Raw genomic sequence first — 14731 nt, forward strand, 5'->3', positions numbered from 1 at the left:
TGATGTCATACAATTTCTAGAAATAGTCTGTCACAGTGTAAAATATGTCACTTCCTGTTGCCAATAGGTGGCGCTATGACTATAACTGAATATGGGCATGTAGATCTGTTCAGGTCAAGAGTCTCATCCAACATGTGAAGTTTGGGGCAGATTGGACATTGTATGTCTGAGTTACAGCAACTTCCTTTTTCATGGCGAAACATCGAAATTTGTCAGGCCGCCATGGACACGCCCTTTAACGAAATCTAAAGATCTTCACAATTTAACATCGCAAAGGGCTTAAGATTACACTGACCAGGTTTGGTGTTGATCTGAATAAATCTCTAGGAGGAGTTCGTTAAAGTACAACCCCTGAAAATGGCAAAAACAACACCAATTTTGAAGGGAAAATTCAAAATAACCGACTTCCTGTTGGGATCCGGATTTCGTACCAAGAGACTTTTTTGTAGGTATTGGAGTGTTACATGTGTGTACCAATTTTTGTACATGTACGTGAAACATAGCTCGAGGCGCACTCCGTTGAAAGTGTATAGGTGGCGCTATAGAGCCATTCTGCCACACCCGGTGGAATATTGGCCTGCAGATCTGTTCAGGCCAGGACTCTTATCACACATGTGAAGTTTGGGGAAGATCGGACATTTTATGCCTGAGTTATAACATCTTTTATTCCCATGATGAGACATCGAACTTCGTCGCGGCGCCATGAACAAGCCTTTTAACGAAAACTCAAGATCTTCACAACTGAACATCGCACAGGCCTTTAGATTAGACTGACCACAAAAAAGACATTGATGTCATAAAATTTCTAGGAGTAGTTCGTCGCAGCGTAAAATATGTCACTTCCTGTTGCCAATAGGTGGCGCTATGACTATAACTGAATATGGGCATGTCAATCTGTTCAGGTTCGGAGTCTCATCAAACATGTGAAGTTTGGGGCAGATTGGACATTGTATGTGTGAGTTATAGCAACTTCATTTTTCATGGCGAATCATCGAAATTCGCCAGGCCGCCACGGACACGCCCTTCAACGAAAACTCAAGATCTTCGCAATTTAACATCGCAAAGGCCTTTAGATTAGGCATACCAAATTTGGTGTTGATTTGAAGAACTCTCTAGGAGGAGTTCGTTAAAATACAACACATGGAAATGACCAAAATTACACAAAATATGCTCATAATATTAAAAATAACCGACTTCCTGTTGGGTTTAGAATTTCGCTCCAAGAGTCTTTTTTGTAGGTATTGGTGTGTTACATATGTGTGCCAATTTTCGTGCATGTACGTGAAACATAGCTGGAAGGCTGTTGATTTTCTTGGTATAGGTGGCGCTGTCGAGCCATTTTGCCACACCCTCTTCTGAATCCTATATCAGACGAAAATTTTCACCAGGTTTGACGCGTGTGCAAAGTTTCATGACTTTTTGAGCATGTTAAAGCCCTCAAAAATGCGATTCATTCGGGAGAAGAAGAAGAAGAAGAATAATAATAATTAAAGCTGCAAGCAGCGATGAACGGGCCCTCGCACCCGGGCTCCCCGCCAGCGAGTGACATTAGTAAAAAGGTGAACGGCAAGAAATATGCATTTAAAGTCATAAATATAATTGGAATATATCAAATTATATTCCATATATGTTCCAATCTTCCTGTTGCCAGCAGGTGGTGCTATCATTTTAATGGAATATTGGCCTTCAGATGTGTTTAGGGAAGGACTCTTATCGAACATGTGAAGTATGGGGAAGATCGAACATTTTATGCCTGAGTTACAACAACTTCTCTTGCTGTGGCGAGACATCAAATTTTGCCAAGGCGTTATGGACACGCCCTTTAACAAAAACTCAAGATCTCCATAATTTAACATTGCACAGGCCTTTAGATTAGACTGACCACAAAAAAATTATATTTCTGTCAAAAGATTTCTAGGAGTAGCTTGTGGCAGTATAAAACATGTCACTTCCTGTTGCCAGCAGGTGGCGCTATGACTATAACTGAATATGGGCATGTAGATCTGTTAAGGGCAGAAGTCTTATCTAACATGTGAAGTTTGGGGCAGATTGGACATTGTATGTCTGAGTTACAGCAACTTCCTTTTTCATGGTGAAACATCGTAATTTGTCAGGCCGCCATGGACACGCCCTTTATCGAAACCTCAAGATCTTCGCAATTTAACATTGCAAAGGTCTTTAGATTTAACTGACCAAGTTTGGTGTTGATCGGAATAAATTTCTAGGAGGAGTTCGTTAAAGTACAACCCCTGAAAATGGCAAAAAAAAAGCCAATTTTGCAGAGAAAATTCTAAATAACCGACTTCCTGTTGGGATTCGGATTTCGTACCAAGAGACTTTTTTGTAGGTATTGGTGTGTTACATGTGTGTACTGATTTTTGTAAATGCACGTGAAACATAGCTCGAGGTGCACTCCGTTGAAAATGTATAGGTGGCGCTATGGAGCCATTTCACCACACCCAATGGAATATTGGCCTTCAGTTGTGTTCAGGCCAGGACTCTTATCAAACATGTGAAGTTTGGGGAAGATCAGACATTTTATGCCTGAGTTACAAATTTTATTCCCATGGCGAGACATCAAACTTTGTCACGTCGCCAAGGACACACCCTTTATCGAAAACTCAAGATAATCACAATTCACTATCGCAAAGGCCTTTAGATTAAACTGACCATAACACAATTTAGATTTTATTAGATTTCTAGGAGTAGTTCATTGCAGCGTAAGGCATTCACTTCCTGTTGCCAGCAGGTGGCGCTATGACTATAACTAAATTTGGGAATGTTGATCTGTTCAGGTCAGGATTCTTATCAAACATGTGAAGTTTGGTGCAGATTGGACATTTTATGTCTAAGTTATAGCAACTTCATTTTTCATGGCGAAACATCGAAATTCACCAAGCCGCCACAGACACGCCCTCAAACGAAAACTCTAGATCTTCGCAATTTAACATCGCAAAGGCCTTTAGATTACACTGACAAACTTTGGTGTTGATCTGAATAAATCTCTAGGAGGAGTTCGTTAAAGTACAACCTCCGGAAATGGCAAAAATGACAAAATTTTGGATGAGAAAAAAAATAATAACTGACTTCCTGTTGGAATTTGGATTTCGTACCAAGAGACTTTTTTGTAGATATTGGTGTGTTACATGTGTGTACCGATTTTCATACAAGTACGTGAAACGTAGCTCAAGATGCACTTCGTTGAAAATTTATAGGTGGCGCTGTCGAGCCATTTTGCCACACCCACCTTAGCAAACCATTGCATACCTAATATTTTTCCAGCTCTGACGTGTGTGCCAAGTTTCATGACTTTTCGAGAAAGTTTCAGAAAAATAATAATAATAATAATAATAATAATAATAAACAACACAGAAACAAGAGGGTCCTCACACCATCGGTGCTCGGGCCCTAATAAAAAACAAAGCAGATACAAGAGGGTCCTCGCACCTCGGTGCTCGGGCCCTAATTAAATACTTATATAAAGAGTTCTCCTCAGCTGTTGCTTTTTGAAAAATATTTGTTGAAAAATAAATCAGGTACACAATCAAAATTGTGGTGCAGCATTTTATTAATAGAAATAACCCCAAAATATTTTGCACCTGGACAGAAGGGGTTTAAGTGCTTAAGAGAAAGAAGTAATCACAAAGAAGATATAGTGGTTCAATGCAATACAATAGCTAAGCAAATATTATTAAACAACATTCATGACATGTGTAATGCTTTAAACAGACATTTGCTGTGGTCACACTTTATTTTATGGTCCAATTCTCACTATTAACAAACCATTAACTATGAATTTGCCTTAATAAACTGCCAATTTGCTGCTTATTAATAGTTAAGGTAGTGCTGTATAAGTACTAATAAACAACCTATATGTTAATAATAGACATGCTAATAAGCAACTAGGTAATAGTGAGAACTGGCCACTAAAATAAAGTGTTACCGCTGTTTCAAATCTAGCAGTGACATTTTCTTTTCCCACAAAGAAATAGTGGACTCTGTATGAATATAAATCAGTGGCTACAGTACAATGGGGAAAGAACTTTATCCAAAGATAACATACCATTTTTATTCAAACTTTGCCCCTCACACCCTGGTAATGTAAATTAATACATGCATATCATGTAGTTATTGTGGATCAACTACATAATTTTTTATATATATATCTTTAACACTGGATCTGAAGCAGTGGCAGGTGCTGAGTTGATTTCATTAGTAATAATATTTGTTGTGTGTACTCACTGGCACAGCATTTCATATAATTTTGCTTCCACAGCAGTAGTTTACGAAAAATACATGCCCTGGACATACAGTTATTTTTATGTTCACACACATTTTATGCTCACTATAACGTCATGCAATCCACCAAGTTCTTTCCCCCAGACTGACTGGACCAGTGATAGATATATTAATAATACAAATAATATAATTAAATGTATATACTATAAATTCATATTACTAAGTTGTATGTTGTATATTACAATATAATTAAAAATGTATTTTTATTTATGGATATAATTGCATATACTTATGACTTGTATATACTGAATGTGTCCATTTGCATAACAGACACACAAGTATTTATGATAAAATTATTTCAATAGTTTTTATTTGTGCCCCAAAAGAGGACACAAAGTGTAAAATATATTTCATAATTTATATTTAAATATAAAATTCTGTAGTAGATAACTTAATAATATTATTATTTTATACTGAAGCTTAATTTAGGTGAGTTAAGAGTCATGATCATAATTTCATTAAATAGACAAACACAAAATCATGAAAGCTATAAAATCCTGACATGCTAAATATGTTCAGCACAAACATAGAGCTAATGCTTTATAATGAGGCTTTAACCACCAGTCTCAGTCGAGTCCACCTTCAGAACTGAAAATATAGGCTATAGTTTCTTATCGTGATTTATGTAGCCGCTTATATATATATGTACATTTATTCACTTAAATACCTTTACCCATTTATTTAATTCCTTCATTAAAAAATTTTGCCCACCCCCTCCAGCGCTTAAGACATGGTTAAGAAAAGAAAAAGAAGGCATATCCTAATGAATGTGTGAAGACTGAAGAACGCCCAGGTGCAATGATGCAGCTGCTTCTGTGGTTAAAAAAGAAAGGAAAGGGAAATGCTTTAGCAAGAACTCACCACTGTCTGTGCTGTAATTGACTGCCTAATACTGTATAATGTGGTATTTTTTAAAAAGGCCAAAAAAATGATTGGAATTGTTACACATCATTCCACATTATGGTATAGAATACTACTGATGCTGCAGTACATACCAGAATCAGAATCAGGACATGGGCCACTAAGAGCAAATTCTGACCTAGAAGCACACAATTATCCATGGTTACATAAAAATTAATAGACATAGTTATACAAATCCATGTTTTTTTTTTTTTTTTTTTATGCCAGTACTTAATAAAACACTGTATATGAATTAATATTCACACTTTTTTTTAGAAGGCCTCACCTTTTTTTTTTTCTCTTATAAAGCATGGTGACGATCAGAGACAGCAACATTATCCCAGCCACACTCACTCCAATCCAAACACCAGCTCTCCAGTCAGGCAAACCCACTGAAAAAAACAAACATAAGAACATTTCGGATCATCTGATGAACCCTGCAAAAACATATGTGCAGATTCCTAAAGGTTAGGAAACAACTAGCCAGTGAAACCGGAATCAGTGTGTTCAGTATATATCTGCTCATGTCTATGAGTGTGCCGAATATACCATTCTGTTACATTTATTAGTTAACTTAATTAGATAATGCATTAGTTAAAACATTTCTTACTGTTCATTTATATATACATCATATTAATACACACTGACAACGAAGAACGTTTTTGATTTAAGATTTACAATCTACTGATATTTTTACACAAATATACACACAAGCCTTTCATTACTTAATTTGCTTGTAATTAAATAACTTCTGAAATCTTTGTGGAGGGACTGAGGATGTGAAAGAAAGAAACTAGGCTTTTCATCAGAACTACAATATTGAGTTCTACTACTTTGTGTGGCACTGCTTGTAACACCATTTACTGTTATTAAGATAATTATAATAATGCCATGTCATACACATTTACATTTTATATAAGACTTTGAATATAACTGTATCTAACACATCAAATGCAGATATATTTACAGATATGGTATAACACATTAACACAGAAATTAGTCATGAGAAACGATACTGTTTCACAATACTGTTTCAATACATGAATACTTTAAAAGGACACTAGTCATTTAGAAAAGCAAATACCAAGAAAAGAACTAGATCTAAACTACTGAAAAACCCATTTGTCTTTTAATGTTTATTTAACCAGGCATGTAAACATGACACACCTCTTCTAAAGGTTAGTTTTAAAAGAAGATATCTCAGATCAGGTGTGAGGAGATTATATGCTTTTCTAATAATTTATGAATGTAAACAAAGCTGAACTATTAACATGGGCTGAAGCAAGACAGAGGAAATGACGTCCATTTTAGGACTTTCACTGCCATTTTAGAGAGAGAAAGGAAACATTACCTTGTTTTTCTTTTCTTTTTTTCATCACTTCAAACATGATGCAACACAACAGAGACATTTTTTGACTGCTCTGGATGATTGTTACCTCTGTTTGAAAATTAACTACTAACAGAGGAAAAGTAATGGCATCATTTTAAACTTAATGCAATGGGGGACCTTGTTTGTATAAAAGGCACATTAACAGAGAAAACACAGAAAAGTGTTAGCCACTTCCTTAAGTACAGTACAAAAATGTCACCATTCTCTTACAAAGGGAAACCCCTCACATGCTGAACTACTTCCAATAACCTCAATAGTAAGAAAAAGATCAGATAAACTCATTACAATGCCTGATGAAACATAGAACAGCTGTCCAATTCCAGATGTAAAAATAGCATTCATTTACCATATAAATTACTTTATGATAAAATACCTGATTGCTTAAATGTTAATGCAATTTTAATGTGTGATTAAGAAAATAAAACTGAGGTATATTTACAGTGAACAACTACACTAACCACAGACTTTTACCATGGAATAGAGAACAAACAGCCAAAACAGCTCAGTGGTGACAGTCCACTTCCATAAATCATTGTAAGCCACGCATTCATGTGCATCTGTCTACAGTCTTAAAAGGATGGTTAACTCCAAAATGAAATTTGGATAACACTTTAGAATAGGTCACACCTATTAGTTGTTTATTAGCATGCATATTACTAGAATATTAGCCATGTATTGGTGCTAATTAAGAACATATTAATGCCTTATTCTACTTGACTTTATTCTACATCCCTAATCTTACCCAATACCTAAACCTAACAACTACCTTACTTACTATTAAATACTATTAACCAGCTGCTGATTAGCATGCATATTACTAGCATTTTATTATTAATTATAAAGCACATATTAATGCCTTATTCTGCATGACCATATTTTACCTCATACCTAAACTTCACAATTACCTTAATAACTATTAATAAGCAGCAAATTAGGAGAATGTTCAGGGAAAATATTCATGCTTAATATGTGTTCCTTATTTCCAAAAGTGTTACCAAAATTCATTCATCTTCAGTACACAAATTAAGATATTTTTAATCAAATCCGCTTTCTGCCCCACAATTGAAAGTATCTTCACCCAAAACTCAAATGCTTCAAAAAAACCACAACATATTAATCCAAGTCTTCTGAAGAGACATGGTTGCTTTACATCATGAAGAAGTTTAATTTCTGCTTTTATATACATATAAACATTGATAAGCTCAATCATTCTTGATTGACGCATGAGGACAAGATCCTTGGTTCTTGCAGAAGCTGAAATGTGCTTGTGTAACAGGCAAAAATTAACCATACTGTTTCTTGCACATCAAGCAAGTATGCTTGAGCTTCTGTGCACAAAATGCAATGTTGAAAACACTGTTTGTTGTTTTTAAATCTCTTTTTAAGTCTTAAGGGGAAGTCGTGGCCTAATGGTTAGAGTATTTGACTCCTAACCCTAAGGTTGTTGGTTCGAGTCTCTGGCCAAATATACCACGACTGAGGAGCCCTTGAGCAAGGCATTGAAACCTCAACTGCTCCCGGAGCACTGCTGCATAAATGGCTGCCCACTGTGTGTGTGTTCAGTGTGTGTGTGCACTTTGGATGGGTTAATTGCAGAGCACGAATTCTGACTGTATGTCAAGTGTCACAGATTTAGGTGAATGGACTTTTGAAGGAGCAACAGAAATCCTGACGTTTGCTTGTGTCGTGTTCAAAACGGTTATACATTTTCTAAGCAAAAAAAATTGCAAAAATGAAAACAAGCAAGCATGTGTATTTCATAGCATTCTGTTGTCTGAAACAGGATACTAGCTGCTGGCCTATAAAGCCTATTTTTGCCAACAGAAAATGTGTGAATGTACAAACTTGAGTGTTAATTGTTTAATACAAGTTAGTGCTGTTGACTTTACCTTCAGGAAGTGTAGTTGAAGAAGTGGTAGCACCTGCAAAACAATGTTATTTCACTTTATTGCACATAGAAGGGCAATAAAATATATTTAGTAACTTATAGTTAATCACTTGATATTAGTATGTGCTAAACTGTGTGTACTGAAGATTAAACACATAACTAGGCATGTTTAGAAAGATTATGTTGTCTGTCATATTATAATTTAGCAAGTCAGTTACTTACAAGAGCACGGTTCCCTTTTGTTGATCTGAAAACCAAATAAAAAGTCCGTAATGAAAGCATGTTAGTGCAAAGTTATGCCATTCAATTCATTTGATGACCATAAAACCTAAAACACATAAACAGTATTACACTTACACTGGCGGAGGGGCAGATGAGCAAACATTCCAGTTTTTCATCGCAGGTCTGTAAGACAGCTGTGTTTGCTGTTGCATTTAGAAGAGGGAGCTTGCACTCCGTATGTCCATCAGCTTCAGAAAATCCTGCCACAATTCCCTAATCAGGAAATGGAGAGACAAGGAATAAAGGATGGCAGGAGGGCAGGGTTAAGAATAAGCTTAAACATTTACATTTTCACCGAAGCTATGTGCAAAGTATTGTTTATAACGCCATGTCATTTATGTTTAGGCTAACAACAGTATAGTTTAACAAACAGTTTAAGATTTAATACCTGGCATTTACAGACAATTACAGTGGCAAGAGTAAGTTTATGTTCCTTTTATTATTTAAAGGCTTGGGCACATAAACATCCCATACTTTTTAACATGACTACCATATCTCTCTCCTGATATCTTGTGAATAAATCATGAAGCAGAGGTTTATTACTTTTACATTTACTGTTTTTTATTACACTTAATTTTCCAGACGGCCTTGTAAATGATCACTCAGTGTTTTAAATACTTACATTGATGACCCATTGGGTCTCGCAGTCATCAACACCCTCTTTAAGATCAAATGTCATCTTGAAGTAGAACTGGCCATCGCTCAGTCTCTCCCCTGTGCATCGCAGGACATCCGATGCTTCTGCTGACAGCATGATGCATAACAGCACGGCCACAACTGAAAGAGACATGTACAAAACAATTAGTATACTGGGTTCATTTGAACAGATGCAAATATATATATATATATATATATATATTCTATATAAAAAAAATAAAATAATAACATATATATAAAGAATCATGAAGAAAGTATGACAGTGTATGAACTGAGAAAATGCCTTCAGATTTTTTATTTTTGTTCTTTTGTTGATCGAATACTAATTGTTTCAGCATCCATTTTTACACTTTTGAGTCTTTGAAACTGAAAAGAGTCAACCCCACCATTAATAAGACAAATCATAGTCTAACACACAGGGTTTTACACACTTTTTTGATGGCAGACACCCCCCAAATGTCATTGATCCCCCCACAAAGACCTCGCATATTTTAAGATCCATATACTGTGTTATAAAACGGTAAATAAATATTAGCAGTATTTATTGTATTAAAGCCAAATGAAATAGATTTAGAATTTAATTATACAGTATCTGGAAAATATTAAATTAATTCAAATAATTTAGTTTTCACAACAAAAGCTTTTTTGTTTACACTTTCTCTGAAATATTCATTTGAAACCTCCGTGACTAAAGAGATCAATTTCTCAATTTTGACATGTACAAGACAAACACAGAAACACATTGTGTCTTGTTTTGTGACACGGATAAACATAATTTAATACAAGATCAAGAAAGATTTTCTAAACATACCGAGCCATGACTAACATTTATTTTCCCTCAAACCACACTTACTTTCCTCTTCCATTTAAAATCTACTACTAGGGATCATTTTACTTGTACTTAAAAAATCATGAATTTTAAACCAAACAGATTTTCCTCTTATATATTCTATTATATAGTAATACACATTTCAACAATAAAGTTGAAAAAGCTGATTGTGTCAATGGAGCATAAATAAAGTGATTAGACAAACAAAGGTTAAATTGAGATGAGTAACTGTTATGTACATACAGTAGTGTTTAAATACACAAGCCCAGACTACAGGCCACGTAATCCACAGGGACATTATTAGTCATTAAGTATAGATATAAAAAGAGAGATAACTAATTTGACAAAATATCTTTGAACGATTTCCTGAGGATGTGAAAGAAAGAAACTAGGCTTTTCATCAGAACTACAATATTGAGTTCTACTACTTTGTGTGGCACTGCTTGTAACACCATTTACTGTTATTAAGATAATTATAATAATGCCATGTCATACACATTTACATTTCATATAAGACTTTGAATATAACTGTATCTAACACATCAAATGCAGATATATTTACAGATATGGTATAAACACATTAACACAGAAATTAGTCATGAGAAACGATACTGTTTCACAATACTGTTTCAATACATGAATACTCTAAAAGGACACTAGTCATTTAGAAAAGCAAATACCAAGAAAAGAACTCTAACATCTAAAGTAAACTAGCTACTGAAAAACCCATTTGTCTTTTAATGTTTATTTAACCAGGCATGTAAACATGACACACCTCTTCTAAAGGTTAGCTTTAAATGAAGATATCTCAGATCAGGTGTGAGGAGATTATATGCTTTTCTAATAATTTATGAATGTAAACAAAGCTGAACTATTTACCATGGGCTGAAGCAAGACAGAGGAAATGACGTCCATTTTAGGACTTTCACTGCCATTTTAGAGAGAGAAAGGAAACATTACCTTATTTTTTTCAATAACTGTCATTACTTCAAACATGATGCAACACAACAGAGACATTTTTGACTGCTCTGGATGAACTCTGGGTTACCTCTGTTTGAAAATGAACTACTAACAGAGGAAAAGTAATGGCATCATTTTAAACTTAATGCAATGGGGGACCTTGTTTGTATAAAAAGCACATTAACAGAGAAGACAGAAAAGTGTTAGTCACCATTCTCTTAGAAAAGGAAAACACTCACATGCTGAACTACTTCAAATAACCTCAATAGTAAGTAAAAGATCAGATAAACTCATTAGAATGCCTGATGAAACATTATTTTCTTTAGGACTAAGAAGGCCTCTCTATTTTACCCTTCACTTGCATCTTACATCTTAGATTAACAGGGTCAGTTAATGTGAACCACTTCCCAGCACCAAACATTATCTGTTTGGGAATCCCCAGTTTAGTGTTCAACAAAGTCACCCTCAGGAGATTTTCATCTCACACGGGTAACGTTGTTTTTTTCTGAAAGACAACTTTACACTTTCTCTGATTCACAAAAATCACTTCCAGAGCAGAGATAAGGAAGTGTTTTCCCTTGTTGTGTGTGAATCCATGCAGGGCTTTAACATGATCTGAAACAGTAACAGCTTTGCTTTGGTAGAGGAAACAGTTGGTTTTGTATAACACTGCTTACTTTTTTCTGTAGTACAAGTCTTTCAAACTTTTGTATTTAACAGATTAGACTGAAGAAGTGCAACCCTTCAATAAATGCATTGAGATTTATGTCAAGAAGAAAATTAAAGTTGGGCACATCTTCTACTACATAATATATTCACTTTCTGATGATGGTAAATGTTACTGTCAGCCATCCATCCTAATTTTTTAAGAAACCCAGTCACTTCTATGCCATGTCTTTTTAAGCATTTAATTACAAGCCCATGGCACATGAAAATATACTACCAAAACAGTATACTATTAGTGCTATTAGTTCTGCTACAATTTCTTATATCTCATTATCACATTAACATTGCCTCACAAGCTACTATTGCATCCAATCACAAAAACAAAACGTTTTTTAATCAACAGAAAACTGTGCTGATATTTCACCCTGAGTAGGCTACAGATAATATTGCCTGAAGGGTTTCCTGGAGGGGGATTCCCAAACAGATAATTCGACACACGGTAAAGTCACCTTAGGACAGAATCAAATATATTTACATCAAGTAACGTTAAATATAAAAGACGCAACTTTCAGTAAAAATAGATATCTTGACATATTGGGGTTATTAACAGTTCTGGGTGGATACTAATCAATGAAACTAGTGAACTCATTCCACCTCGGAGTAAAAAAGCAATAATGATACCGTCACTTTATATATATTAAGTGTGACTTGTATCTCACAGTGTGACGTTTATATAACAATAACTATCTGCAGACATAAACCGATCAATCGACAAACTAAACCGCAGGTCAAATGATATTTTCACGCAGAACTACAGATGAAAAGATGTACACAGAGATGTAAAAAATAATATAAAAATAATAATCTGTTATCAAAAACTTACCGAGGAAAGCTATACTACTTCTCATGTTGACGGTTGACAGGATTGACTTCCTTATTTCATTTGTCATCATACCGGCAGCTCGAGACACGTGCCGCCACGCCCCATAGGAAATGTAGGCGTAGTTGGTGTAAAATAACCAGAATAAACAAAAATTTACTTGAAGCAGTTCCTAATGTTTGAAGTATATATGTCATTGTAACAACACATTTGCTATGCAGTGTTTTCTGATACTGGTTAATAGTCACATACTGTTTTTTATTTATTTATTTTTTAAATAAGTGTTATAAATAACTTTTATTTTAATTATCACCTTGACCTTGCCAGTTATTTTCCCATGACAACCTAATATTGATGTGTCACAGCCCTGCTCATGCCCACATTGTATATCAGTCAACATTCAGGATGAGCCAAGATGAGCTAAAAGTAGCAATGTACAGTGTTAAACACATAATAGATGACACAGAAACACTTTTGGTGTCAGGTTACATAAATGATTCATGAGCTTAAAGGGTTACTTCACTCAAAAATGAAAATGTGTCTATGTTTTACTCACCCTTGAAGTATCCTGTATGTGTCTTTCTTCTTTCAGACGAATCCAACTGGAGTTATATTAAAATTTGTCCTTGCTCTTCCAAGCCTTTCAGTGGGGGTAAGCGGGTGTTTGTTGTCAACAGATCAGCATGTCCAAAACTGATGCCCATGTATTCTGTAGTATTACAACCAGTGGCACCCCCAGAAATTTTTTATAGGGGTGGCCAGATGAGGCCACAGTAAATCTTGGGGTGGCATATAAAAATAAAGAGAAAAAAATAAGGGTTTGCAATATTGGGAAAAAAAGAAGTATCTGGGATTTCTGGGATTTTGTGGATAACAGTAATTAGACAATATTTAGCTGAGTGTGTTATTATGCTCATATCTTATTTCTAATTGTACTGACAGCTGACTCCTATTTTTTTTATGTTTATCTTTACGCCATTTTCTTCTAAAATTGTGCACCATCTTTTAGGTCAAATACTTGTATTTGGGTTGTTACCAAGCAAATGTAATCAGTATCAACAAAACTGATCATTGCAATGCAGAGAAAACAGAAGCTGCATCTAAAGTGTCATTTAGATGCATTTACACACTGTTTAATGCAGCTCTGTGGGATATGGAATACCTTAACCATGCAATTATAAATGAATAAATACTGTTTTGATATTTTAAAGATAAAATATTGAAAACGGATGTTTAAATGTATTTTAAAAATTAAAAGATACCTTAACTGTGAAATTAAAACCGCCAGTAGGTGGCAGCGAGTCACTGTTAGTAAGTGAGTCATTGCGATTGAACCGACTCATTTAAACGGTTGATTCATTCAGGAACGAAACACTATCATGTTGCTCAGAGACGCAAAACAGTGGCTGTGTTTGGAATGATTTTTGTTTTAGAAATGGACCAAAAAAACTGAATATGTTGTCTAAAATGTAAGTCTCTTGATATTAACTTCTTGTTTATTGAACTGTTTTATAAAATCAATATCACATTTATAATTATGCTGACTTGGAGAAAACCGTCTCTCTTTGTGATAGTAACTATATGAAATGTATAGATCTATACATTTCCTGTCCCATATCTTGATAAATGTGATAATTCTAAATTTCCAGTGAAAGAACGCACTATAAATGCGTATGAAAATTAGCATCACGTGAAGTATGCGGACTCTGTGATTTGTTTGGATGGGGAAGGGCAGCTACTCTGGTGGACAATCTGCAGTCTTTTTTGTTGGCTGCAGTGGGTGGTGCATCACCCCCGCTTCTTATTAGGCTATTGCAAAAATATTTAAGACTTTTTACATACCAGAGATAAAGTAACTCTGTCTCACCTGCGCCATTACATTTTACATGCTGAATAGGGGCTAGGTGTGACCAGGTTGTGATAAGGAGGAGGAGGGCTTGGCATTGTAGTGACAGTAAACAATAATCTAATTACGTATCA

At 35.0% G+C, this 14731-nt stretch overlaps 1 protein-coding gene across 3 annotated transcripts; it reads right to left on the reverse strand.

Annotated features, from left to right (window-relative positions):
* Nucleotides 1–3470: 3470 nt before the first annotated feature.
* LOC113116450 (uncharacterized) lies at nt 3471–14211 on the reverse strand. 3 transcript variants are annotated; one of them, XM_026284626.1, is made up of 9 exons: nt 13770–14211; nt 12755–13697; nt 9382–9536; nt 8835–8972; nt 8700–8724; nt 8479–8511; nt 5486–5591; nt 5295–5338; nt 3471–5112 (listed from the first exon to the last, which is right to left on the reverse strand). In XM_026284626.1, exons 2-9 carry the CDS (start codon nt 12822–12824, stop codon nt 5060–5062), a joined length of 624 nt encoding a protein of 207 aa, XP_026140411.1. In that variant the 5' UTR covers nt 12825–13697; nt 13770–14211; the 3' UTR covers nt 3471–5059. The 3 variants fall into 3 exon arrangements, with proteins under 3 accessions (XP_026140411.1, XP_026140412.1, XP_026140410.1); XM_026284627.1 differs by having other exon boundaries at nt 5301–5338; nt 12755–14174; XM_026284625.1 differs by having other exon boundaries at nt 12755–14172.
* Between the last annotated feature and the right edge of the window lie 520 nt (nt 14212–14731).

Source organism: Carassius auratus, chromosome 16, assembly GCF_003368295.1.
Source record: "Carassius auratus strain Wakin chromosome 16, ASM336829v1, whole genome shotgun sequence".
Taxonomy (NCBI): Eukaryota; Metazoa; Chordata; class Actinopteri; order Cypriniformes; family Cyprinidae; genus Carassius; species Carassius auratus.